Here is a 26,634-nt window from a genome sequence, read left to right on the forward strand (position 1 = left end):
TGGGATATTTTTTAGGGAAAGATAAATAGATCAAACAATTCATAATATTATCAAGAGTTTCATTTAAAAAATAAAATCTATTTAGTTTTCTGTTAAAAAAATACCATTTATATATAACATAAATGGTCTCTTAAAATATAATTTGTATAGATAATTTTACTTTTTACACTTTAATGTATCTTTACCCATTTCATTATTTATTATTAAACTTAATCATTGTTCTTCATTTGACACTCTCATATGATTAATTTATTTTTATAAGAAAATAAGTTTAGTGTTGGGTTGACAAGTTCATCATCTGATTAAATTTTGTTAATTAGATTGTTTATTCACATGTTACTTTTTTAACGATGAGTAAAATGGGATGAACCCGAAAGACGGTATTAATTATGAACTTCCCACTAAGAATTTCACATATTTATTGTTGTGTTGAAGGAAAATTGCAAATCTTGTTCTTTGTATGCTTGTGTACTTAAAGAAGTACACACTAAGACTTTATATTAGTGTACCTTTTTAAGAGCATGCATTTATATGCTTGCTTAAACTCCTTTATGTCTCCGTAAAACTATAACTACAACTTTATTCGAAAAGAGATAATGAGTACAAAATGTCTTATACCAGTTATGGGGAAGCGGAAAATGAAAATCTCTGAATAATTAGTAACCAATGAGTGAAATTATAAGTGAGGTTATGCTAATATTCGGAGATACCACACCCATACGCCATCTAACTCATTACTATTAAGGGCAAATTCACAAAGTAAGTCATTTCCTTTCGCATGCATTTCAATAAAAATATTAAATAATTATACATGCATCACGTTGGAAAGATATTTTCACCACTTGTTCATTAATAATTTCATTGCCATCCAATTAATTTTGCGGGAGGGTAATATAGGGTTTAATTTATTGGAGTAACAAAACAAATTACACCAATACAAATCTTTTGCCCTTTGGTTCTTCGTTTCTTCAACTAAAGAAAATATTATTAATACAATAACAAATAATCTTATCCATATAGATGTTAAATTTTGACTATAGAAACTTTAATTTTTACAAAGGGTGTATGTATATGTACTCAATCAAAAATCAATTGCTTTAGAAAAAAAAAAACTTCTTCAATTCTGTACTTGTATTTAAAATTTTAATAAATTGTCATGAATACAAATATTATCAGTTTAATATTTATTGCGGTTAACTTTTTTATATAGCGTTAATTTGACCCCTTCGAGTATAATAGTTCATTCATATTTAATTTATATATATATATATATATATATATATATATATATTCAAATTTATCTTAATATAAAATCGAATTAAAAATATTACACATATATGAACTAATTTAAGAACATTTATATATTTGAATGAAAAATGTTTGCTCTGAAAAAATAAGAGTTAAATATGTTTTTAATTCTTGAATTTTGATCCAAAATTGAAATCCATCCCTGATCAAATATATTTTGCTTTTTAAACTTTAAAAATGAATGAATATAGTTATTTTAACCCAATTACATTAGTTTTTTTTAGCTGTTGAACGCATTTCTCAACCGATAATGAATTGAGAATGTGTCAAACAGTATAAACAACTTCAATACTAACATGAAGCTCATTTGACACATAAAAAAAGGTTAAAAATACTATATTCATTCATTATTAAAGTTTAGAAACAAAAATGTATCAAAGTTTTGAACATGAACAAATTTCAATTTTGGGTTAAAGTTCAGATACTAAAAACATACTTAGTCCAAAAAATAATGATAGCAAAGATTAAATTGGTAAAATTTATATATAAAAAATAATTTAATAAATAAGTTTTTACTTATAATTATCATCAAAATGGAAATTTGTTATTTATATAATTATATGTTAACTAAAAATTTATAAGTTTAAGAACATGTCTCTCAATCATAGAAGTAGAGCGGATCTTTTACATGACAAGGGAACCTCGGTTCCCCAAAGTTTTTTTGAAGCAATTTGTTTTGCTTTTACATGTGATAAATTTATTTATGTACTACTAAATGATGATAAATTATTATTTTTTAAATAAATGAGAAGTAATAGTCATTTTTTTTTAAATTCTATTATCATGTGTGCTTGTTTGTAATAGATGAAATAAATATAAAAAATAATTATATATAAAAAATCTAATTTAACATACGTAGATTTTTTTTTTCCAAATTCCACCGTGGAATAGAATTACTTAAAACTTAAGTTTTCTTCTTGTTCTTTCACTAACAGCCCATGTCAGAGGAAATATGCTCCAATTCAAAGGAAGAGAAATATTAAAGCTTAATTATGCATCCATTATATTCATTGTAAAGAGCACATTGAAATGAAGAAGAAAAAATAGTAAATATGCTTATTTCTTTTGATTAGGTTGGCAAAAAATGGTTTAACTATATATAGGGTTGAAAATATTTCATTAGTTTAGCCAAAGTTAGTTTATTATGATTTAGAGATTTTGTGAAAGGAACTGTTTAGTACGTTGTGTCTGGAAAAGTCAAAGTCTCCCTTTTTACATACTCCAATACATGCAATGCTTGGTATATAAAAGAACAACAGTGCTGCCTAATTTTTATAATAAATAGGAAAAGCTCATGTCTTTTGGGACATACGATGCCTATGAATATGTAATATTGTGAAGAGTGCAAGATTTATAGGCCTTTGGTACAATTTATTACAATTTATGATTTTGTAGAAAATAAACCATACCACAGATGTTGATTTATTAATATATAATTAATAGATTGCATGTCTTACCTTTCATCATCCTACGCAATTATTTTAAAACGAACTAACCTTCTACGTTGATGGAGAGATAGTCCTGTACACCTTTTTTACTGCAAACCATACCACTGCAAAAACTTTTTTCATGTATACACCAAAAAGATAAAATCTGCAATTTTAAATATACTAGTGTTTAAAACAAAAGGGGAAACCAGATAGAAAATGAATGAAAGGTTAAGGAATATTCTTAAAGATATTTTGGTTGAAGAAAATTTTCAAATATGTTGTCATTGAAGAATAATATTTAAAAATATTCTCTTTGAAAATATACTGTAATTTATATAATAATGAGAGAAAATATGAATTGTTATGAGTGTTAAGAAGAGGAGATAATGATTTATTGTAGATGTGGGTTCATTGAATGAATAAGTAGCATAGCATTGATTTTCCGTAGAGGTGAATGAGGGTGAGAAGTTAAAGTTAACACTTAACACCATTCTAAGATGATAATTAAATGCAAGTAAGAGAAGGCGAAACATAAGAAACATCAGTAAAAATGAAAGGGTTCATGAAAAGGGAAAATAATGAACATGGCTGTGAGTGACAGCGCCAAACCTCCTTAAAGCGGTTATGGGTGCTTTTCAGAAACTATGTCTCCCACACAATTAAACCTAACTTGTCTGTTTTGCCCATCCAATGGCACGTGCCATCCATCCACTTTCTTTACCCTTCCCCATTTATCAATATCTCTCTCTTCCCCCTATCTTACATCACTCCTCATATTAATTCATGAATTAGTACTAAATCAAATACCCGAAATACCCTTACACCTTCTCTGCCTCTTCACCCCATCGGCAATCATTTTTCAGGGCTTTATTGTCATTCCAACGCATAAAAAAGATGGGGTAGTTTGGATCATTGAGATGACTTTGTACTCACCTTATCTTTATTTTATTCCGTAGTTTGCGTTCGTTTCCAAAGGACGTATTCAAATGACAATAAAATCCAACATTTGTTCCTCCTATTATCAACATTTCACAAAATATATACAACTCAAATATTCCAATATTATTTATCCCCATCTCTGTTGTACTGCAACCTGAGTTTAAACAAAAACAAAATTTAAGAAACACCGATAAATATGTAAGAAGTTGGTTATGATTTATAATTCCATGAACTTCTGTTCTTTTCTTACGAGCTGGCTTCAATATCTAGTATACTAATTGTGTAGAGTTGATGATAAGGGCATTGTGGTAATTTAAGAATATGAATATTTTGTTTGGCTTGCAATTTATTACCACATATGTTAATTTTGTGTGATATGGAATAAAAGAAAATATAAAAAGGCATTATTGGTAGGGGGAAATACTAAAGGAGGAGGTGAAAGTTCGAAGAAGAGGAAGAACAGCGACCGCTTCTCTTTCCTCTCTCTCTCACACAACCCAAACACTGCGTTTATTTGAGACAGATATGTGAGTCCCCCCAAAGCCTCCATTTTCAATTTTATATATTGTGTGCAACTTCCATCTTTCATTTTCCACAAGGTGATTGCAAAAACACTCACTGCAAAGAGCAACAAAGAGAAAGTAAAGGAGCGAAAGAGAAAGAAAGAGACGACAGAAGACAGAGCGACAACACAGAGAGAGAAAGAGAGAGAGAGAGAGAGAGAGAGAAAGAGAGCGTGTAGTGTGTGTGTATATGTATGAGAGTGTCCCTCAGATAGGTAGATAGAGAGAGAGTGGAGGAATTCAAGAAGCTTTCAATACCACAGAAGGGAAAACGATGTCTGAGAGCTTCACATCCTTTCATACCCTTCACCTCTAAGAGGTACATATATGTGTATCTAGACATATATATGTGTATATATTATATATATACAAGAGATGATGAACAAAGGTGAAAGTGATGATGAAATGAAAATTACCATTTAGGTGAGAAGAACATGAGAGGAGCCTATATAAACCCATTTTCCTTCTCTTTTCTCTTTCCATTTTATTATCTCTATATGGTTTCTGTATAATTGACCTCAGTTAGATGATGTGGTTGATTGTTTTTGTTCTCATTCTCAGATTCGTTTATTCCAGCACGATCCTTGATCAATTCGATTAGTGACAAGGCGAAGGCGAGGGAGAGGATGATGATAAAGATGATGAGTAAGATCTTAGCATGGGAATAGCAACACCCTCTTCTTCCCTTCCTTCTATTATTTCTCACCCCAAGACACACCAGCAACACCATTCCAATTCTATGTCCCAAGACTACGGCCATCACCAAGGAATCTTCAGCTTCCCGAATGGGTTCCAGAGATCGGCTACAACCATGAGTCACCAAGACCCTCACCAACAACAACAGCAGCACCAGCAGATTCGTAGGGACAAAGTGAGGGTGCAAGGCTTCGAGCCACAACAAACTTTGGTCCCCATAGAGGAAGACGAACCGGGAAGCCTCCCTGTGTACGAAACCGCGGGTATGTTATCGGAGATGTTCACTTTCCCTCCCGGCGCCGCCACGGAATTATTGGAGCAACAGCAACAACAGGCACAGCAGCAACAATCAATGACGACGACGTTTCGATCGTCGGCAAGAGCAGTGGGCAGTGGTGGCAGCGAGTGGTACGGAAACAGACAAGGGATGCTAACCGGGTTGGGACCGTTGGGAGATTCCAAGAATCATCATCATCATGGCAGTGTGAATAGCCGTGACAGTAGCAGCAGCAGCATAGTTCAGCATCAACATCATCATCATCACCACAACCACCATCATCAGCATCAGATGTCAAGCATTAATGCAGACTCAGCAGCTGCCATGCAGCTTTTTCTCATGAACCCGCAAAGCACCAGATCCCCTTCTCCCCCTCCGCCTCCTTCTTCCACTCTCCACATGTTACTTCCCACGTTTCCTCCGGGCTCAGGAGGGTCTTTTGGTCAATTCACGTGGCTCCCTGACACTGCTCAAGATGGAGGAGGACCCAGTACGGTTGTGGAAGGCCCCGGTCACGGCCAAGGTCTTTCCTTATCCTTGTCCTCCTCCTTAGAAGCTGCGAAAGCGGAGGAACTTAGGATGGGGGATAGTGGGTTTTTGTATTACAATCAAGCTAGTGGAGGACCCTCTTCCTATAAGAGTGCTCTTGGGGGTCATCACCACCAAGCATTGTTGGGACAGACCCACCAGGGGCATGTTGGCTTTGCGCCATCATCCTCCACATCATCCTTAGGTGTTGTCAACGCCTTGAGGAATTCCAAGTATATTAAGGCTGCTCAGGAATTGCTTGAAGAGTTTTGCAGTGTTGGGAGGGGCCAGTTCAAGAAGAACAAGTTCAATAGGCAACTCTCAAACCCTAGCTCCAATCTTGGAGCTAGTGGCGGCGGTGGCGGCGGTGCTTCCTCGTCTTTATCAAAGGATGTTCCTCCTTTGTCAGCAGCTGATAGGATTGAGCATCAAAGGAGGAAGGTCAAACTTCTAACAATGCTTGACGAGGCATGTAATCTTTCTCTCTCTCTCTCTATCTCTCTCTCTACCTCTGAATTCTTCTCACCTTCTCTCATTCTTCTAGAGTCAAGGTCTTCCAATTTAATTATTTTCTTAGTCCAATAATAAAACACAGTTCTCCAGCGAGTATCTAAAATTCAAGAAAATGAAAAGCCGGCTGGTATAGTAGGGTTCCACTCCTTAGGATCAGTTGGTGGGGATTTGATCCTTATTTTAATCCTTACTCGATTTTTTAATCTCGCGATTCGATTGGTGGGAAGATCTTAGAGTCTTTTCAGATTTATTTTAACAAAAGAAAAAAAAAATATTGTTTGGTGAAAGTGCGAAACCGGGACACTACCATTATAGGAGAATACGTCCATCAAGAAGCGACGTTTCTTCTGATTATTAAGACTCACCAAACAGATGGAAGGCAATCACCAATCATATATATTATTGCATAGCAAGTTGTTAGAAACACCACTGCTCCTTCAGATCCTTACCCATCTTAGTAATATTGCAGTGAAACCCATTTGTTCACATCTCAGATGACCGGGTATATATATATCGGGAGAACAGTCTTTTCTTTTTCTATCCCTCTTCCAATTCAATTTCTCTATAAAATGAAACACGCCCGAGCACATTCTTCATTCGCATTGACCGTACTGTGCACAACAAGTACTCCTCCATAGCCTTTTTTTATTAAGTAAGAAAAAGTGATGTATATGTATATCCCTCACACACGTGTGTTTTTGTTTCACTATTTGCATGAGTGAATTAACTTCCATATATCGTATTCTTAATTAAACCATACATGTACCCATTTCTTTCCTTAATTAATGCTGGTTAGTTCACCCAGCTTTTCACAAACCGCACAATGAATATGATATGAGTAATGAGATGGAACATCATGCATTTACTGTTACAGGTGATTTTTTCAGCACTGCATCCTACCAATTAATAGCGATACCATAATTCATTAATATCATCTTTTTGACATTGTAAAATGTTGTTGTTGCGGTTTTGCAGGTAGATCGGAGATACAGCCACTACTGCGAGCAAATGCACATGGTGGTGAACTCGTTTGACATGGTGATGGGTTTTGGTGCTGCTGTGCCATACACAGCACTTGCGCAGAAAGCAATGTCTCGTCACTTTAGGTGTCTAAAGGATGCCATAACAGCGCAACTGAAGCATAGTTGTGAGCTGTTGGGAGAGAAAGATGGGGCAGGGAACTCAGGGTTGACCAAAGGAGAGACCCCAAGGCTGAAGATGCTTGAACAAAGTCTGAGACAGCAAAGAGCGTTTCACCAAATGGGGATGATGGAACAGGAAGCTTGGAGACCCCAGAGAGGGTTGCCAGAACGATCTGTCAACATTTTGAGAGCCTGGCTTTTCGAGCATTTCCTTCATCCGTACGTTGTTTCGTTTTCTCTCCTTCATTATTACTTACATATGTAAAACCAGTCATTCTTAAAATTGGCATCAGCATGTTCATGTTTGGTTGTCTACATTTTTTTTAACCTACGGGGTAAATTTCAAACGACGAAAATGTGATTTAGGGCTGGACTTAAGTGTAGAAATAAAAGGGTTTTATGAGATGAAAGAAAGTTGATTTGTGGTGTAATTTCAGAGTTGGATATAATTAGCGGTGAAATGTGGTATGTTAGAGTTAGGAGAGGAGAAAAGGCAGTTAATGATTGCGAGACTGTGAAGGAGAGGGACAGTGAGACATAATGAGATTTAATTTAAAAATGTGAAAAAGCATAACACACAAGACGATAGATACCGCGATCCATAACAGGAAAAAAGTAGCAGGGCTTCCGTTAATTAACAAAGAGGGAAAAAAGAGTCGCAGAGGGAAAGACCGAAAGAGGGAATCTAAAAGCCATTATGCATAGGATCGTTTACAACAGTCATTAATAGTGCAGAGTCCTTGGGATGCATGTAGCTGGACAGCCAAAAGCTGTAAAGATAGAAAGATAGATACATGCATGATTTAGCGTTGTTTGTTATTGTATTTATATGATTTAGCGTTGGAATAATTAAAATTTTGAGATGGGATTATTATGAGCAGAAGTGAAAAGAGGTAATGCAGTAAAGATGGGTAAGTGGGATAAAGAAAGTAGAGAGAGTAGTGGTCAGTGTGTACAGCGATCTACTTTACTTCTGCAATGGCAGCTAGGACGTAGATCTTTCTTTGTTTCTCTTAGATTCTCACGCCCACGAAGGGACAGAAAGAAAGGTTTCATACTCAGCTAAGGGTACAGAAAGCTGGGTGTCTCTTTATACGGTTAAGGCAAGGACTCTGATGTCATTTTCTGGTCTCTTTCTCAGGTACCCAAGCGATGCAGATAAGCATCTGTTGGCACGACAGACTGGGCTATCGAGAAATCAGGTTCGTCCCCTCCACTCTTAGCTTTCCACAATAGAAAGAGAAAGAGACAATTTTTTGTGTAGTCTACCACACCACAGTAATAATAATTAATTACATGCACGGACCACATACATCATAACAATAATATGAAGAAAAGGAAAAACAATGGATGAGATGAGATCAACCAGAAGGGACCAGCAGTAAGTTCAGATGCAACTTACATCGTTTTGGGCTTTCTTTCTGTGTTTCCCTTCTTCATTTTTCTTCCCTTTAGAGAAAGACAAACGCCAATGTCGCTTCAATTCTTTCCTAGTTTCCTCTCTCCACTTTAACATGTTTTTTCTTCTTTTCTTCCACCAAAGGGTTTGGTACAGTTATTATTTGTGCCATATTTAATGAAACTGGCTTATACCATTTCCTTAAAAAACAACCATATTACAAAAATTCCATTTTCTGATTTTTTTTTAAATTTACTTTGGATTCTTTTGCTTGGTGGCATAAATTCTGAAATTAAGATGTTCCTTGGTGACATAAATTCTGAAATTGAAAGAGCAGGCATAAGTACAGAGGCAATAAGACATGGAAATTTTGCTGTTTCTTGTCATTTTAAAACAAAAAAAAAGATCAAAGTATAGTGTTTTAGAATCTCCTGCCTCTCCCTGTCACTCATTTTCTCTCTCATATCAATTGGCTTCACTTCTCCCAACTACACAATGGGGACCATAAATAAGGGAAATAAATAATCTTTGGGAAATATCATAATCTCCTTGTGGTAAATTCCTTACAAGTTTATGCTTCTATACTCGGCCAATTAATGCCAATCTTACGTAGTCACGCATCTTTGTCTGCCAATTTCACAATCTCAGTTTACTTTTCTTCACTTACACATAATCAGCTAGTTTAGAATGCCATACTCTCGTAAGATAAGTCCTGCTCTTAATTTTGGCACGTTCTATCTGAATCATTTAATGTCTTTTGTACAAAAAAAATGTCAGAGACGTAAGACATAACAAAACTATGCCTCCACGCCCTCAACAATCATATACATATGGTATCCATATTTTTCATTAAACAGTACCTCCTCCTTCATGGATTTTGTACATCTGCGATTCTGCATCAACAGTGTACCTTGTATTTTCCCTGAACAACCAAAATCCAAAGGAAAAAGCTACTGCAACAATTTAGCACACATCTAATTAGGGGGAAAGAAAAACATGGTGTATAGTATATAACTTCCTACCTGTTTCATGGTTGCCTGCACCCTCTAAGAGTCAGTGAGATGAGGTAGGACACAGTCTGAAGTCTATTGTCCCTAGCTTCTAACTACAATCTGCTGAGAAATAGCTTTGCCTCCTAGATTATATCCTACATATAATTACATTATCATTCACAAATGTTATTCCGCTGTCCTATATGTCACTTCACTCACAACATATTTCATGGCCTAATTACAATTTATCATGGAGGGACAAACGGTAATGAGTCAGAAAGAAAGCAATCTTTTTTGTTTCCTTTTTCTGGTTTCTCAGACCCGATAATATTTTTTCAATCATTAAACTGGATATTATATATGTATCTTTTATTTTTCTGCTCTCTCTCTTTTTATTTCTTTCTTCTGTCTAAAGATGTGCACACTAAACACTTTGATAAGAGAAACTCGACAGTGAAGATTTATCAACCTTTGTAGAAATGTAAAACTGATCAAGGTCAATATCATATGCATAGTTGAGGTTTTCCATGCCATATATATCGTACCCTTATCTAACGTTAATCAACCCCAAGTGTGTCAAGCGCATGGATATATATTTCTATATTTTAATGAGTGTGTATATAAATATTATGCATGCCGGAACTTTCTTTTCTTTTTTAATATATGTTGTTTAGTTATTTATGCGCCACATGTTACATTATAGTTATACCAATAGATAAAATATTTCATCATCAATTGAACAAGTACATAGGTATTTGTCTAATACAACTAGTTATTTAATAATTTTATTACAGTTAGTGGGTCAAAAGATACGTACAATTTTAAGAATAAAAATAGTCTCCTTTTCATCCATCACAAAATGACAAACTTATGAAAGACATGTCATGTGCGTATACATGCATACACATGCATAGTAATTAACATGGCATGATGCAGTAAATTGGAGCAGTAATGATAGTGGTATATGGGGTTGTTTGTGTTAAGGTGGTGGATGGATTAAACGTGTCACACTTGTGTGCAGGTATCAAACTGGTTCATTAATGCAAGGGTTCGATTGTGGAAACCCATGGTAGAAGACATGTACCAACAAGAACTCAAGGAAGCTGAAGGGGCAGAAGAGGAAAGAGAGAGGAACCAAAGCAGCAGCAATAACAGTGGCCACCAACTGGCACAAACCCCAACGCCCTCCACCACGGCATCGACAGCAACAGCGCCACCACCGCCTCCAACAACATCGACAGCGACGACACCACCAACAGCCAAAAGATCCGACACCGAAAGCGACCCTTCACTCGCCCCAATAAATAACAACAGGCCACAGGGAGCCTTCTCGGAAACACAACCCAACTCCTCCTCCACCGCCACCGCCTCTGAGGTGGCGCCGCCCTCGGAGCTTCCCCGGTCGATGGGGGCTGATGACTCCTGCCGGCACGGTAGCCTCGTTGCGACGGAGTTTGGGACTGGTCCCGGCGCTTCTGACATTGGTTCGACACTGATTAGGTTTGGGACCACCGCAGGTGACGTGTCACTGACACTAGGGCTACGCCACGCCGGGAACATGCCGGAGAAAACTCCGTTCTCCGTTAGGGACTTTGGAGGCATTTAAACTTAATCAATCCCCTCTATTACTTCACATGATCATAAAGATAATAATGATACGTATAGGAGGTTGCTTTATTATTACTATTTTATTTTTACTTTTATTATTATAATAATATGATTATTATGATATGATATATCAAAAGAAACCATTTTTCAGAATCTCTTTGATGCTCGTTCCTCCTCTTGAAGACGCATTTTTATGGAAGATGGAAATAGAAAAGATAAATGTGTAGGCTCTTGTGTTTTCTGAGTGTATAGTAGTTTTTGTATCTTAATTTGATAGGAGTTGATCTAATTAATCCAGTAACTTATGCTCACTCTCATCTCGCATAGGCTACTTGATCTTTTGTAACTTAATTTTGTAAAGACTTTATCTAATTAATTTTTTATAACTTTTTAAGAATATATTCATGGGAAAAATCATTTAAAGGAGTAAAACTAATATATATCTACTGGCGTACACACAGGTGTGATAAGGCACTGTCGCGTTTGTGTATATACATTTTTTAAATATGAATTATAGTATTTTAGTAGATGATAATAATGTACTTTTATTAAGTTAATATATAAAATAAATTTATATTTATTAAAAATGAAATAAAATGTTAAAAATAGAGTGAAATGAATAGAAAAATTAATTGTTGTGAATAAAAAAAAGATAAAAAGATAAACAGTTTATAAAAAATAGGTAAGAATAACCGTTAATTTTAAAAAATTTAATAAACAATTATATTGTAAAAGATAAAATTGGTATTATGAAATGTAGACACGAAAGAGGGAATCCTCTTTATATATTGTTATAGATATACAGAAACTGTATTTTACTTTTTTTCCTATTATATGATATATTATTATTATTCTTGGTTATTAAATATTATGGAACTAAACTAAGTATGTTTGGCTAGAAATTGATTTCATAAATGGTTCACGGAGAAGATATATGGAGATTTCATAAATTGTTAATACTCAAATGGTAATTTGCGTCACTTAATTTATATCTGAAAATAAAAAGGTCAACATAAAAAAAAAAAAAAAAAAGTGTGGTTCCATTCTTGTAAATAAGAGGACTTGATTTATGTCAAACATCTTTTGTCTAATGTAAAGTAGATAATTTATGTTATTTGTCTAATTGAAATCTAACAATGATTCTCATTTTGATTCATTCCTATTACCAAATAAAAAATAAAAAATAAAAAACTACAATAAAATGGATATTTTTTAACTTTAGTTTAGGGTGTTGCATTTTATTTTTTAACTTTAGTTTAGGGTGTTGCGTATCAAGTTGATTGTATCTTTGTTTCATATTGGTGATATAGTGTCCAATGTAAATTTATGTCAAACAGGTCTAATGTAAATTGAATTTATGTATTCTAATATTTTCAAAGAAAAATCATTGTACAAACTTTTGGATTAAAAAATAAGATTCCATATAAATTGTGTGATTGTATGGCAAGGAGTACTCTTGTTTTTTTTTTTTTTTTCTTAATATATTTCAACTTTTTATGTTTAAAGTTATTTACTTCTAACAAGAAAAAATAATTCACATTTACAATAAGAGAATTTAAACAAATTGGGGTAGTAGAGACGTTATATAGACTCATTTTTGTTATTTTTTAAGAGTTTTAATTGGTAACTACTTTTTTTATACATAATTATTTTTTATAAAATTATAAAATTTATAAAATATTCAGTAAAAAAATTGGTAACAATTTCTTGTAAATTAAATATTTTTCACAAAAAAAATTAAAACAAAATTGATTATATATATATATATATATATATATATATATATATATATATATATATATATATATTAATTAGTAGTATTCATACAAGTCTTCTAAAATATATTAACCTATATTTGCGTACAAATATCCTTTTAAATTAAATAACAATGATTTGTTGTTATGATGAAATTAAATAAATTTTTTTATTATATATATTGACATCTTTGTTTCTAATTACTTATCCTGATAATTTTTATTAATTTGAAAACCTATTATAACTGCATTTGATAAGAGACTAGATATTTATATATTTAATAAATAGCTCAACTTGGAAGTTCGAATATTATGTTATAGTGTTAGATAATTGTGTAGTTAGGGTTTATTTTAAATTTTTATAAGTTTGTAATAACCCTCTTTTAAATAAATATTATAGTTATAGTTTAGTGAAAGTGTTAAATTTAATATCAGAGTGTTATATTTTAGGATAATCAAAGAAAAAAAGAGTTTATTACTCTTCTATGTACAATTATAAATTATTAGCTCAGTTAAAAACTAGTTAAAACATTTAGGTTAAATAAAGTTTAAATATATGATAATTTTGAGATTAAGTCTCTAGAATTTGTCTATGTCTATTTATGAATAAAATAAATATACTTTTCAATAGAGTATTAATTCTTTATGATTTATGAGATTGAGTTTTATAATTTTATAATTTTATAATTTTATAATTTTATAATTTTATAATTTTATAATTTTATAATTTTATAATTTTATAATTTTATAATTTTATAATTTTATAATTTTATAATTTTATAATTTTATAATTTTATAATTTTATAATTTTATAATTTTATAATTTTATAATTTTATAATTTTATAATTTTATAATTTTATAATTTTATAATTTTATAATTTTATAATTTTATAATTTTATAATTTTATAATTTTATAATTTTATAATTTTATAATTTTATAATTTTATAATTTTATAATTTTATAATTTTATAATTTTATAATTTTATAATTTTATAATTTTATAATTTTATAATTTTATAATTTTATAATTTTATAATTTTATAATTTTATAATTTTATAATTTTATAATTTTATAATTTTATAATTTTATAATTTTATAATTTTATAATTTTATAATTTTATAATTTTATCATTTTATAATTTTATAATTTTATAATTTTATAATTTTATAATTTTATAATTTTATCATTTTATAATTTTATCATTTTATACTTTTATCATTTTATACTTTTATCATTTTATCATTTTATCATTTTATCATTTTATCATTTTATCATTTTATCATTTTATCATTTTTGAATTTTATAATTTTATAATTTTATCATTTTATCATTTTATAATTTTATAATTTTATAATTTTACAATTTTATAATTTTATAATTTTATAATTTTATAATTTTATAATTTTATAATTTTATAATTTTATAATTTTATAATTTTATAATTTTATAATTTTATAATTTTATAATTTTATAATTTTATAATTTTATAATTTTATAATTTTATAATTTTATAATTTTATAATTTTATAATTTTATAATTTTATAATTTTATAATTTTATAATTTTATAATTTTATAATTTTATAATTTTATAATTTTATAATTTTATAATTTTATAATTTTATAATTTTATAATTTTATAATTTTATAATTTTATAATTTTATAATTTTATAATTTTATAATTTTATAATTTTATAATTTTATAATTTTATAATTTTATAATTTTATAATTTTATAATTTTATAATTTTATAATTTTATAATTTTATAATTTTATAATTTTATAATTTTATAATTTTATAATTTTATAATTTTATAATTTTATAATTTTATAATTTTATAATTTTATAATTTTATAATTTTATAATTTTATAATTTTATAATTTTATAATTTTATAATTTTATAATTTTATAATTTTATAATTTTATAATTTTATAATTTTATAATTTTATAATTTTATAATTTTATAATTTTATAATTTTATAATTTTATAATTTTATAATTTTATAATTTTATAATTTTATAATTTTATAATTTTATAATTTTATAATTTTATAATTTTATAATTTTATAATTTTATAATTTTATAATTTTATAATTTTATAATTTTATAATTTTATAATTTTATAATTTTATAATTTTATAATTTTATAATTTTATAATTTTATAATTTTATAATTTTATAATTTTATAATTTTATAATTTTATAATTTTATAATTTTATAATTTTATAATTTTATAATTTTATAATTTTATAATTTTATAATTTTATAATTTTATAATTTTATAATTTTATAATTTTATAATTTTATAATTTTATAATTTTATAATTTTATAATTTTATAATTTTATAATTTTATAATTTTATAATTTTATAATTTTATAATTTTATAATTTTATAATTTTATAATTTTATAATTTTATAATTTTATAATTTTATAATTTTATAATTTCATAATTTCATAATTTCATAATTTCATAATTTCATAATTTTATAATTTTATAATTTTATAATTTTATAATTTTATAATTTTATAATTTTATAATTTTATAATTTTATAATTTTATAATTTTATAATTTTATAATTTTATAATTTTATAATTTTATAATTTTATAATTTTATAATTTTATAATTTTATAATTTTATAATTTTATAATTTTATAATTTTATAATTTTATAATTTTATAATTTTATAATTTTATAATTTTATAATTTTATAGTTGTATAATTTTATAATTTTATAATTTTATAATTTTATAATTTTATAATTTTATAATTTTATAATTTTATAATTTTATAATTTTACAATTTTATATCTCACGTCCCACGTCTCACGTTCCACGTCTCACGCCTCACGCCTCACGCCTCACGTCTCACGTCGCACGTCTCACGTCGCACGTATCACGCCCACGTCTCACCTTTCCACGTCCCACGTATCACGTCTCACGTCCCACGTCGCACGTCTCACATTATTGCACTGAAATACTTGATTTTTTCGTAAAATAATGGTGCTTTGGTTTACTAGTTGCAATATAGCTAAGATTTTTCTTTGCTGTTTATCCTTCTTTAGATAATAGTTTCATATTGATCGAAAGAAGGAAGAGAAATAACATTATTTTACCGAAAATAGGAAAGCTAACCTTATGCAACAACAGTAATTTGAAGCTTTTGCAGATGTCTGCTATCATTACATGGATGATTTTAGAAAAGTGTTTAGATGTTGGCAGACAATATTAATTTATTGGTTTTTTGTTCTGACATTTAATATGCGAAGAGATGTGTCACAAAATTCTAATCAAGGGTAGGCAAAAAATTAATTTTTTATAATCCAATCTATTTTTTCTATGATCTAATCCATTTAATATCTATTTTATTAAAAATTTAATCCATTTAAAATCCATTTTATTGGATATGGATATCAATCTGATATATATTTTATATATTTTATGAAATAGTATTCATTCTCTAAATCTAAATTTTCAAAATGGATAATCCAAAATATCCAATCCAAATTTTCAGTTTATATTTTTGGTTAGGTTAGGCTAAAAGTTGAAACCGACTAGTCCAAATTTAGTCGTATTTGATTTAGTTGGTGTGACCCTATACAAAATTTGGCCGAATTCTGTCAAGTCGGTCTCGATCGAAATTTGGCCCAGTTGGTCCTGGACAAAATTTGGAAGTATTCGCTTGAGTTCACCCCGACCCAAATTTGAATGCATTGGGATAGGTCGACCTAGACATAATTTGATTGTATTCGGTCGAGACAACCGCAACCAAAATTTGGCTGTATTCAACCTAGTTGGCTCCAGTCAAAATTTGGTCGAATTCAATCGAGTTGGCCCCAATTGAGATTTGGCCGAGTTGGCCCTTATCCAATTTTGGTCGTATTTGGCTGAGACGGCCTAGGGTGAAAATTTGGCCGTATTCAAATCAGTCGGTCACGATCGAAATTTGGCCATATTCAATTGAATCGGCCACGACCGCAATTCAGCCAAATTTAGTCGAGTCGGCTCCGGTCAAAATTCGGCCGTGTTGGCCTCGACCAAAATTTGACCGAGTAGGTCCTGACCTGAATTTGGTCGTATTCGGCAGAGTCGATTGCAACCGAAATTTGATCATGTTTAGGCGAGCCGGTCCTAACCTAAATTTTGCCAAATTCAGTCGAGTTGGTTATGACCAAAATTTGCTCAAGTCGGCACTTGCCCAAATTTAGCCGTATTCGGTCATAATCTAAATTTGACTATATTCAACTTAGCCGGTTGTGATCGAAAATTGGCCATATTCAGTCGAGTCGGTCCCGACCGAAGAATTTAGTGGAGTCAACCCTGACCGAAATTTGACTAATCAAGCCCTGACCCAAATGTGGCCACATTTGGTCAAGTCGGCTTTGACCAAAATTTGGTCGTATTAGGCAAAATTGACCCTGGTCAAAATTCAGTCGAATACAGTCAATTAAATCTCGCCTGAAATTTTGTCAAGTCGACCTTAGCCCAAACTTGGTCACGTCGTCTCCGACCGAAATTCGTTCAAAAGTCATCCAAGTTCATCTCATGCTGAAATTTGGCCTAGTTGGCCTCGACAAAAAATCTACCAAATTCTATGGTGTCAGCCCTATCGAAAATCTAATCTACATCCATTTTGGATCCAAAAAATGGATGTGGATCCAAATTTGTGTCCATAGGGCTAACACCAAAGAATTTGATAGATTTTGCCAAATACTTCCAAATTTTATCCAGGACCAACTGGGTCAAATCTCGATTGGGACCGACTTGATAGAATTTGGCCTAATTTGGCCAAATTTTGTATAGGGTCACGCCAACTCAATCAAATACGATTAAATTTGGGCTAGTCCGTCTCAACCTTTAGCCTAATTTAACAAAAAATATAAAGTGAAAATTTGGATTATCCATTTTGAAAATCTAGATTTCGAGAATAAATATACAATCCATAAAATATATAAAATGTAGATTATATTGATATCCAGGTCCAATAAAATGGATTTTAAATGGATTGGATCATAGAAAAAATGGATTGGATCATAAAAATTGGATTTTTTGCCCACCCTTAATTTTATAGTTTTACATTTTTATAGTTTTATAATTAGACAGGTCAAAGTGAGTCAACCCGTCTCACATGAGTTGGCTCACCGCAAGCCGGGTTGAAAATGAGTGAACCCAACCCGACTCATTTTATGGTGAGCCAGAAATTTTGCAACCCGGCTCAACCCACCACGGGTTGGTGAGTTAAGTGGGTTGGCTCACCAACCCACAAAAAAAATTATTTATGTATTTATTTTTAAGTATTCAATTATTTAAATAATTTTTTAAGCAATCCATGAGATGACAACCACACTAAAATCAAGAATCAATGTTTTCATCATGCTCACCACCAATATATGATGAATTGTTTCCAAGAAAGTGCCCAAGTAGTCAGAGAAAACATGACTAATATTACACATTTTTTGTCATGCTATTCAACAAAATATAAATAAAAAAACTTTACATTTTTGTCATACTAATTTAGAAAAAATTGTTTATAAGACAGTTGCTTGAGTAATTTACTATAAAAATTATAGTTAAAAATTAAATTATCATCGTATATAACTTCACAATCAAATTAATTAAACATTCAAACTATTCAAATGTTATTGAGCAACATTCTAGCATTTAAAAGTATGAAATTGTGAACATATATAATTAGTAGTAGTAAATAATTATTAAAAAAATAAAAAAAAAATGTAAAAAAATGTTGGTAGATTAAGTGTGGGTCAACTCACCTTCAAACCAACTCGAACCCGTGATGAGCCGAATTGACTCATAGATTGAAACTCATTTTGACATCTCTATAATTTTATAAGTAATGAGTCATAAATATAAACATTGACAAACATCGATCAATTAATAACTATAACTTATATAGATAAATTAAAAATCCTCAGTAGTATTATCTAGAAAATACTTTAGGTTAATGTTGACAAACATATTTTAAATTACAGAAGTAGTCGAGAAATAGTTTTATTAGCGTAGAAAAAATATATGACTCGTGATAATAACGGGATCTAAGAGAAGTGTTTAGGTTAGGAGAGTATGATAATTAGTTTAACTTAGATATTATCTTTTTAGGAGGATGACTATAATAATGTGATTCCATATTGTAAAAGGTGTCGTATTATATAATAACTCATGTACTAAGAAGCCACCATAGCGAAAATAAGTAAATGAAATAAAAACATTTGGAAATGAATTCTTAAAAGTAGAAAAGTATAGTGTGAATAAGAAATACACTTATCTCAAATGCAAGAGATAATTGTAATTATTTCTAATAAGAATAAAGAAGACACGTAGATTAAAAAAAATCACAGTAATTATTTCTGATAAGAATAAAGAAGACACGTAGATTAAAAAAAATTACATTAGAATCAACGATATCACCTATATTAAATAGTAAATTTTAAGGTTAATTCAATTTTTCAAAACTATTTTGTAAAATAAGATTTATACTTATTTGTATATTCTAAAGTGGTGTATATATCTAGTTGATAAAGACTTTTAACAACAAATATATAAACCAAACAAAATTTATCTACAAAAATAATTAATATTGACAGGTTTAATATGATAAGGCCTGTGGAGATTTTGATTTTGCAAGAATATACCAATTCACTTAGATAAAATATTGATAAATAAACTGAAATCCATGAACAAACAATCAATGTTGTTGCCGATAAAAAAGAACAGTGAATGTTCTTAAAATAGGATGCGAACCTACTCTACACACCCACATCCACACCCACCTAAGGTTTTTTTCCCAAAGTGGTGCAATTATTTTTCCAATTTCTTAAAATGGTGCAGATTTTTTTTAATTCCCAGCAGAGGTAAGTCGTGAGAAAATGGAGCGACTTCATCATAAAGAAGTCGTGCCAAATTAAGGCGACTTTGATTAATTTGAGCTGAAGTCGTCTCAAATTGAAGAGATTTTAATATTTTTCATGAAGTCGTACCAAACGGAGACGACTTCACTTAAATTAATTACGAGAATAATCAAAGTCGTCCTATAATAGGACGACTTCATAACAAGGAAAGTCTTGCCATATTGGCACGACTTCAGTAATGGGTTTTAAGAAAGTCTTGTCATATTGGCACGACTTCAATATTGGGTTATTAAGAAAGTCTTGCCATAATGGCGCGACTTCAGAATTAGGTTTTCAAGAAAGTCTTGTCATTATGACACGACTTTAGTGTTTTCGGTATAAAGGAAGTCTGGTCATAATGGCACGACTTCATAGTTGTAAGTGATTAACAAAGAAAAAGTTAAATTGAAAAGAGAAAAAATATTGAATTATGATAAAATTAAATTGAATAAAAAAGTTAAAATTTGTATTGTACTGAGATATAAAAAAGTAAAGAAAAGAAAAAAAAAGAGTTTTTTAATAACAAATATATAAGATCCAATAATTTTTTAGTTGATATATATTAAAATAAAAGTGAACAACAAAGTTGATATCGTGCACCAAATCAAAGGCATTATGCCCCTACCAAGACTGTTCCCCTAATAAGGAAAATCCTAGACCAGCTTAACACTAAACAGGTGAACTGCACTTCTTGTACAAAGTTTGTATGTACAATAACCACACAACTTTCACTGCTATTGATATATTGTTTTTTTAAGTTTTTGTGGACACCGTACTCCAAGGTTGCTGCACTAATTGATATTGAGGTCTCTCCAGTTTGTCGGGCGGTAGTCCCTCTTATCTGTTTTGCAACCGTGGAATTTCATCAGGTTGATCGGGTTATGCGACAATTTGGATTTCGCCAAAATATTCCAACTAACCCTTTGAATTCGGATCAGCTTCACAAAGAAGATATGAGAGGTAGAACAGAAAGAAATTGGCCTCAATACCATGCCACATGGATAACAATGTGGAACGATCGCTATAATCGTCTAATTAAGGGTATTAACTTCACTGGCAATGGCCACTTGCGTGACACCACAACATATATGGAGTGGTACATCAACCATGTTATTCGTTATATTTTGCCTCTGCAATCATCATCCGACGATGATGTAAGTCACCTCACTTGAACAATTTTGTTGAAATTTTTTATCATCTTAACTTAATATTTTAATTTTATATTACAGTATGATATGCCACAAGAGTCTACCCAACCTCCACCACACACTCCTTATCAGCATGTTGGGTCTTCTTCATATGTTCAACAACCTCAATACCAGTCGTTTGGTCAACCAGGTTTTCAACCACTTCCTTTTTCACCATACTTGGATGCATCACAACCAATGTCTTCACATACTCCATTCCAGCAAGTTCCATACACATACAACATGTTTCCTCAACAACCAGACACTTTTTCTGGTCCTACACAAAATGTCTTAGCAACTTCTTCATCAACACCTCCGTCTGCATATCCCACATCCTTCCAGCAATATTATCGACCTACAATGTCGCCACAAATGGTGGAAGATATAAACCAAAGACAACAACATGAAGACAATGATGATGACGATCCAGTTCAGAGCCCTCAATTAAGACCTAGACGACACCGAAGAAGACCTCCTTGTGACATAGGCTCTCATAGATAACTTTGATGCCCTATTATAACAAACCAAAACATCATAAAATTTTTAATTACTTATATGCATTATTATTTAATTAATTAATATGACTAAAAAATATTTAATTTTTATTCGAACTAAAGTCGTCCCAATATGGTATGACTTCTTCATTATCAATACAACACTGAAGTCTCTCCAATATGGGACGACTTTTTCATTAACAATTTAATACTGAAGTCTTCCCATATTGGCACGACTTTACTTAAAATGTTAATTAAAGTCGTATCAATATGACACGACTTCTTCATAACACAAAAGTCTCTCCATGTTGGCACGACTTCAACTCATTTTAATTAAAATTGTCTCATTTTGACACGACTTCTTCATATTGAAATCGCACCATCTTGGCACGACTTACCCTTCGCTGGAATTTTAAAAAAATTTGCACCATTTCAAGAAATACATAATTAAATTGCACCAGTTTAGGAAAAAAAACCCCACCTAAACTAGGTGGTACTTTATATATATAGATAAAAAAAAAAAAAAACTCACATAGTTTAAAAAATGAAAAAACTTTTAATGCAACATTCACATAAACTGTTTTCACCTAATCGATGTTTTTTTTCTTAAAACAAATTTTTTTTTGAAAAGTTACTCTTAATATATGCGAGTTTATAAAAGGAAAATTATTTATATTTCATCATAAAAATATTGTTTATATTGAACGTGTTGTTTTTTCAGTCAATTTGGTACCCATATATTTTAATATGTTACTTTAACTATAGCTTATCAAAATAAATTGTTTTATTTTTTTTTAAATTAAACAACATTGGAGAAATATAATAATTATTTTATGTTAAAATATATTTTTTTTCTAAAAGAAATTGAAATAAACTTATGCAACATCATGCCTCATATTTATACATAATGACAAAGACAATAATATGAATTAGCTAGCATAAGTGTAACAAATAACCTGCAGCTTTTTTTAACCTCTAAAGCAAAAAGAAGAGAGAAAATTGAAAGAAGTTTTGTTAAGATAGTAATAGGAGGTGAGAGGTTGTGTAATGTCACTTTCTTTAATATTTAGTTTCAGAAAATATCCTTCAAGACTGAAGTATTTTATTTAATGAATTACCAGAATACTTAACAGTCCAGGCAACACGTCTAAAGAATCTCATCTATGGACCATCCTCATTCTATTTATTCAACTTTTATTAATATATAGTTTATAAAATAAATACGGCTCTTACTGTAAATTTAAATTCACTCTTTTAAGGAAGAAAAAAAAGTTAATCTGCAATATCAAAATATAGTGAAAAAAAAAATGCTATGAGATGTGTTTTACAAGAATTAAAATGCATTGAAATGTGTTTTATGGAAAATCGTTTTTCTTTCAAAACTATTGACACCTTTTTTTTACTAAAGATTGCTATAACATTTAATAATTAAATAATTTTAATTATAACAGTTTGTTTTCAAGAACACATTTTTGAATGTGAGAGTTAATTAGAAACTACAAGAACACAAAGCATGATTCCAAAAACAGAAAGAAAGAAACAAGTAGATTATGATGAAATGATCGATACTCATTGAACTGCCAGCAAAATAATAAATTTTGAACTTTAAACCCCCAAAATAATCTAATTAGCTCTGATATTTATTGTTATAATGTACTAAATAGTTGAATGATATAAGATTGATTGTCGTAGCGACATGAGATGTTGATGTTTTGAAAGAAACTGGTGGCTGCGCCAATTAAATCAATAACTGAGTTATAGTATGATTTTGAATTCATTAACACCAATGATATGAAGATTGTAGGGTATAGTAGAGTGATTAACATTAAACACCAAGATAGAGAAGGTAGGGTCGTTTGCAGAAACAGTGCATTGTGGATATTGATGAACATTATTAGAACACTGAGAGATGAAGGAGATTGGACCTCCACACCCAAATGGATCGTGAAGGGAATCCCCACTTCAGAAGAATGGTTTATTTGTCTTATTTAGCTGTTCTAACGTATTACTTTGCACATTGAATAAGAATGAAGAGGACAAAACTTTGATATGAACGTCCCAAACCCCACTCTTCTGACCACCAATGACCATGTTGTAGGGTCGATATGACAGCAAATTTCACTGGGCCCCACATTTCCCCTATGCCAGAATGGAAGACTAGCTACTCATCATAACCTCCACTGTGGGGGCACTCTAAGTTTTTCTTTAAAAAACCTCAACTCTCTTTGCACCAAATATTTAACATCCAATGTAGATTAAGAATCGGTCATTGCACCAGTATAACAAAGCAAGCAAAAGTTAAATGTTTGGCGTTCATTTTCTTAACAAACACTTTTTTTCAGAGGTTAACACCTGATAATATGATGAACTCGGAATCTTTCTTTGTAGGAATAAGTTCATATCCCAGTTGAAAGTCGAGGCATTAGATTTATAGCAAGGTTCTGATACAATTGTTTAGAAAAGGTTAACTGGTACATAAAATTCCTTAACATATTGTGAGTTATAGCGAATGAGGTTTGGAACAGAAGAGAGGTATGTAAAATGAAAGAATTAGGTAAAAGAATAAATGGAGAACGTGGTTTAGATAAGTTAGGCTTGGATAGCCCACGTGATGCTACCAATCCTCTTCCATACAAAGGTTGCGAATTCTGATAAGAGGTACGGTCTGCTCTGATGCTTGCTAGATCGATACATATATAAATAATCTCGTAATCATTTTTCTCAGTTACACACTGTTTTTCTTTTCTATCACATAACTTCCCTCTATCCATTTTCAGTGCTATAATTCATGTGGTCCAACACATGTATATGCATGCTAAGTGCTACCTCACTCACAACCCCCAAAAACATCTTCTTATTAGCATTTTCAATAATGCCTCTCTTCAATTCTTCAACACAATCAACCACTGCAAACTTTAAATTGAAATGAAAAACTTTACAAACTTTGTTCTTGGAAAAAGTAAAGGTTCAGAAAATGAACGAGCATGATTCAATTTTTGAAAAACTATAAAGGATGAGGCGGGATAAGGTTTCGTTAGAAGGGCCTACGAAGAGCACAATCATCTAGGGTCAGTCCAGGACCACTGAACACTTATTCAATTCTCGATCCAAGAAAACCCTTTAACTGCATTATGTATTTATGATATCATTTTACTCACTGTTATTCTTAAATACTAATAAACTGTGAAATTTAATATTGCTAGTAATCTACTTTTATCATTGTTTTAATCAAGACCCGATTATGTTATTCCAGTTTCATATCCCTAGTGTAGAATCTGGCTTTTAGTATAACTTTTGCTTTCAACAATTTGGTGGTGTTGTCTGAACAAATATGCATGTAGAGGGAATCTACATTTAACCCTTAGAAACATATATTGAAAAAGCAAAGACAAACTTTTGAGGGGCTAAGTGGAAACTTGCACAAAGAGAGAAATTAAGCTTGTAGAAACGGACGAAGATATTTCATATGGAAAAAAAGTGTGGCATAGTTCCTTTCTTATGAAACTCATGTTTCTTATCATCTAATATACATATCAGTTGATGATTTTGAATTTTTCCCTTCTCAGCTCAGGTTTTTGAGACCCGTGTGGCATTTGTGCAAACATCAGAAAATTGAATTTGAGTTGAAATTGGAAAATTGGGTGTAGAAAAAAAATGCATATGCAGCAGAATAGAGAGGTCCTGGTATGTGTAATAATCTCTTGATGTGTGTGAAAAACCCGGGAATGGATTCCCTACATTTTTGTTGGTATACCGATAGGAATGGCTAGTTAAAAGCTTTTAATGAGGGTACATGTTTTTTGGAATTCCCATGAGGTAGTACTCATATTTCACATAGAGAGTAAAACTAAAAGCAGTTTTCATTTCTGCTAGCTGCATGTGTGATGTGGACTTGAAATCAATGAAAGAGACTCAAGGAATGTCTCTGGCTTTTTTGTGTTCACTTTTGGGGACTTAGGGACAGATACAGCAACGAGTAGGACACATGAAATTAAATCAACCACCTATATATCTCTCCCCATTTCAATCTTTCATATCATAACATAACATATTATGTGACCACACCATGTATGATCATATTTAAAAATATAGATGAATCACGTTTAAGATATTAACATTATAACTTGTAATGAATGTCAAAAATGATGTCTGGAACATGAAACCAAACACGGTGGTAACGTTGTACCTGAGATTTAGATGTTAACCAAGCGAAAGCTGAGGCATATACATGTCAAGAAGTTAGACAGGAGCATCTTTGTTGCAGAAATTGTATCTCCTTTTTTGCACCTGGGAGTGGTAGCAAGTGGTTACGGTGGACAGTGACAATGTCACATTCACATGCATGGACATGAAGATGAGGAGGACACAGATCATAATCAAAGATGCAGTGGTGGTGATGTTCCAACCCATGCATGCTTTGGAGGTGCTGAACTCCCCAGAGGACAGTGTTTGATTCTCACTCCCCAACCTTTGATGGGACAAACACGGATACCCAGGCCACCTTAAAAACACAAGGAAAATATATATTTGGTGTTCTAATTTCAAGTTTTTGGAAATGCACTGTTTTTGTAGAAGTTTTAATAGAAAAAGAAAAAAAAAACATTTTAACAAATTAATTTTATTTTTATAAATTAAAGATCAATTTTTAGATAAGTATGAACAGAATATTATATCTCAATCCAGAAAAAAAAATGAATTTTCAAATTAAACAGCCCTTAAATATTATTTTTGAATCTTACATCGAATTCCAATTGAGCAAGGTAAATCTTTTTGTCTTGGAATTTATTCTATATAACTAATTATAGCTATCTACTTTTTAACACACTTTTTATTATTATCAATGATAAAATTTACTGAAAATCGCAAAAAAAAAATTGTATTTATAAT

At 30.7% G+C, this 26,634-nt stretch overlaps 1 protein-coding gene across 3 annotated transcripts; it reads left to right on the plus strand.

The window, feature by feature from the left end:
* Window positions 1–4,089: 4,089 nt before the first annotated feature.
* LOC114177810 (BEL1-like homeodomain protein 2) lies at window positions 4,090–11,548 on the plus strand. 3 transcript variants are annotated; one of them, XM_085671150.1, is made up of 5 exons: window positions 4,090–4,204; window positions 4,802–6,213; window positions 7,234–7,615; window positions 8,538–8,598; window positions 10,809–11,548. In XM_085671150.1, the coding sequence occupies exons 2-5, from the start codon at window positions 4,899–4,901 to the stop codon at window positions 11,391–11,393; spliced, it is 2,343 nt and encodes a 780-aa protein (XP_085527276.1). In that variant the 5' UTR covers window positions 4,090–4,204; window positions 4,802–4,898; the 3' UTR covers window positions 11,394–11,548. The 3 variants fall into 3 exon arrangements, with proteins under 3 accessions (XP_085527276.1, XP_085527274.1, XP_085527275.1); XM_085671148.1 differs by having other exon boundaries at window positions 4,102–4,663; XM_085671149.1 differs by having other exon boundaries at window positions 4,102–4,559.
* Window positions 11,549–26,634: the final 15,086 nt, after the last annotated feature.

The sequence above is a fragment of the Vigna unguiculata genome, chromosome 3, assembly GCF_037176805.1.
Source record: "Vigna unguiculata cultivar grain cowpea cultivar isolate G323 ecotype 2 chromosome 3, ASM3717680v1, whole genome shotgun sequence".
Lineage (NCBI taxonomy): Eukaryota > Viridiplantae > Streptophyta > Magnoliopsida > Fabales > Fabaceae > Vigna > Vigna unguiculata.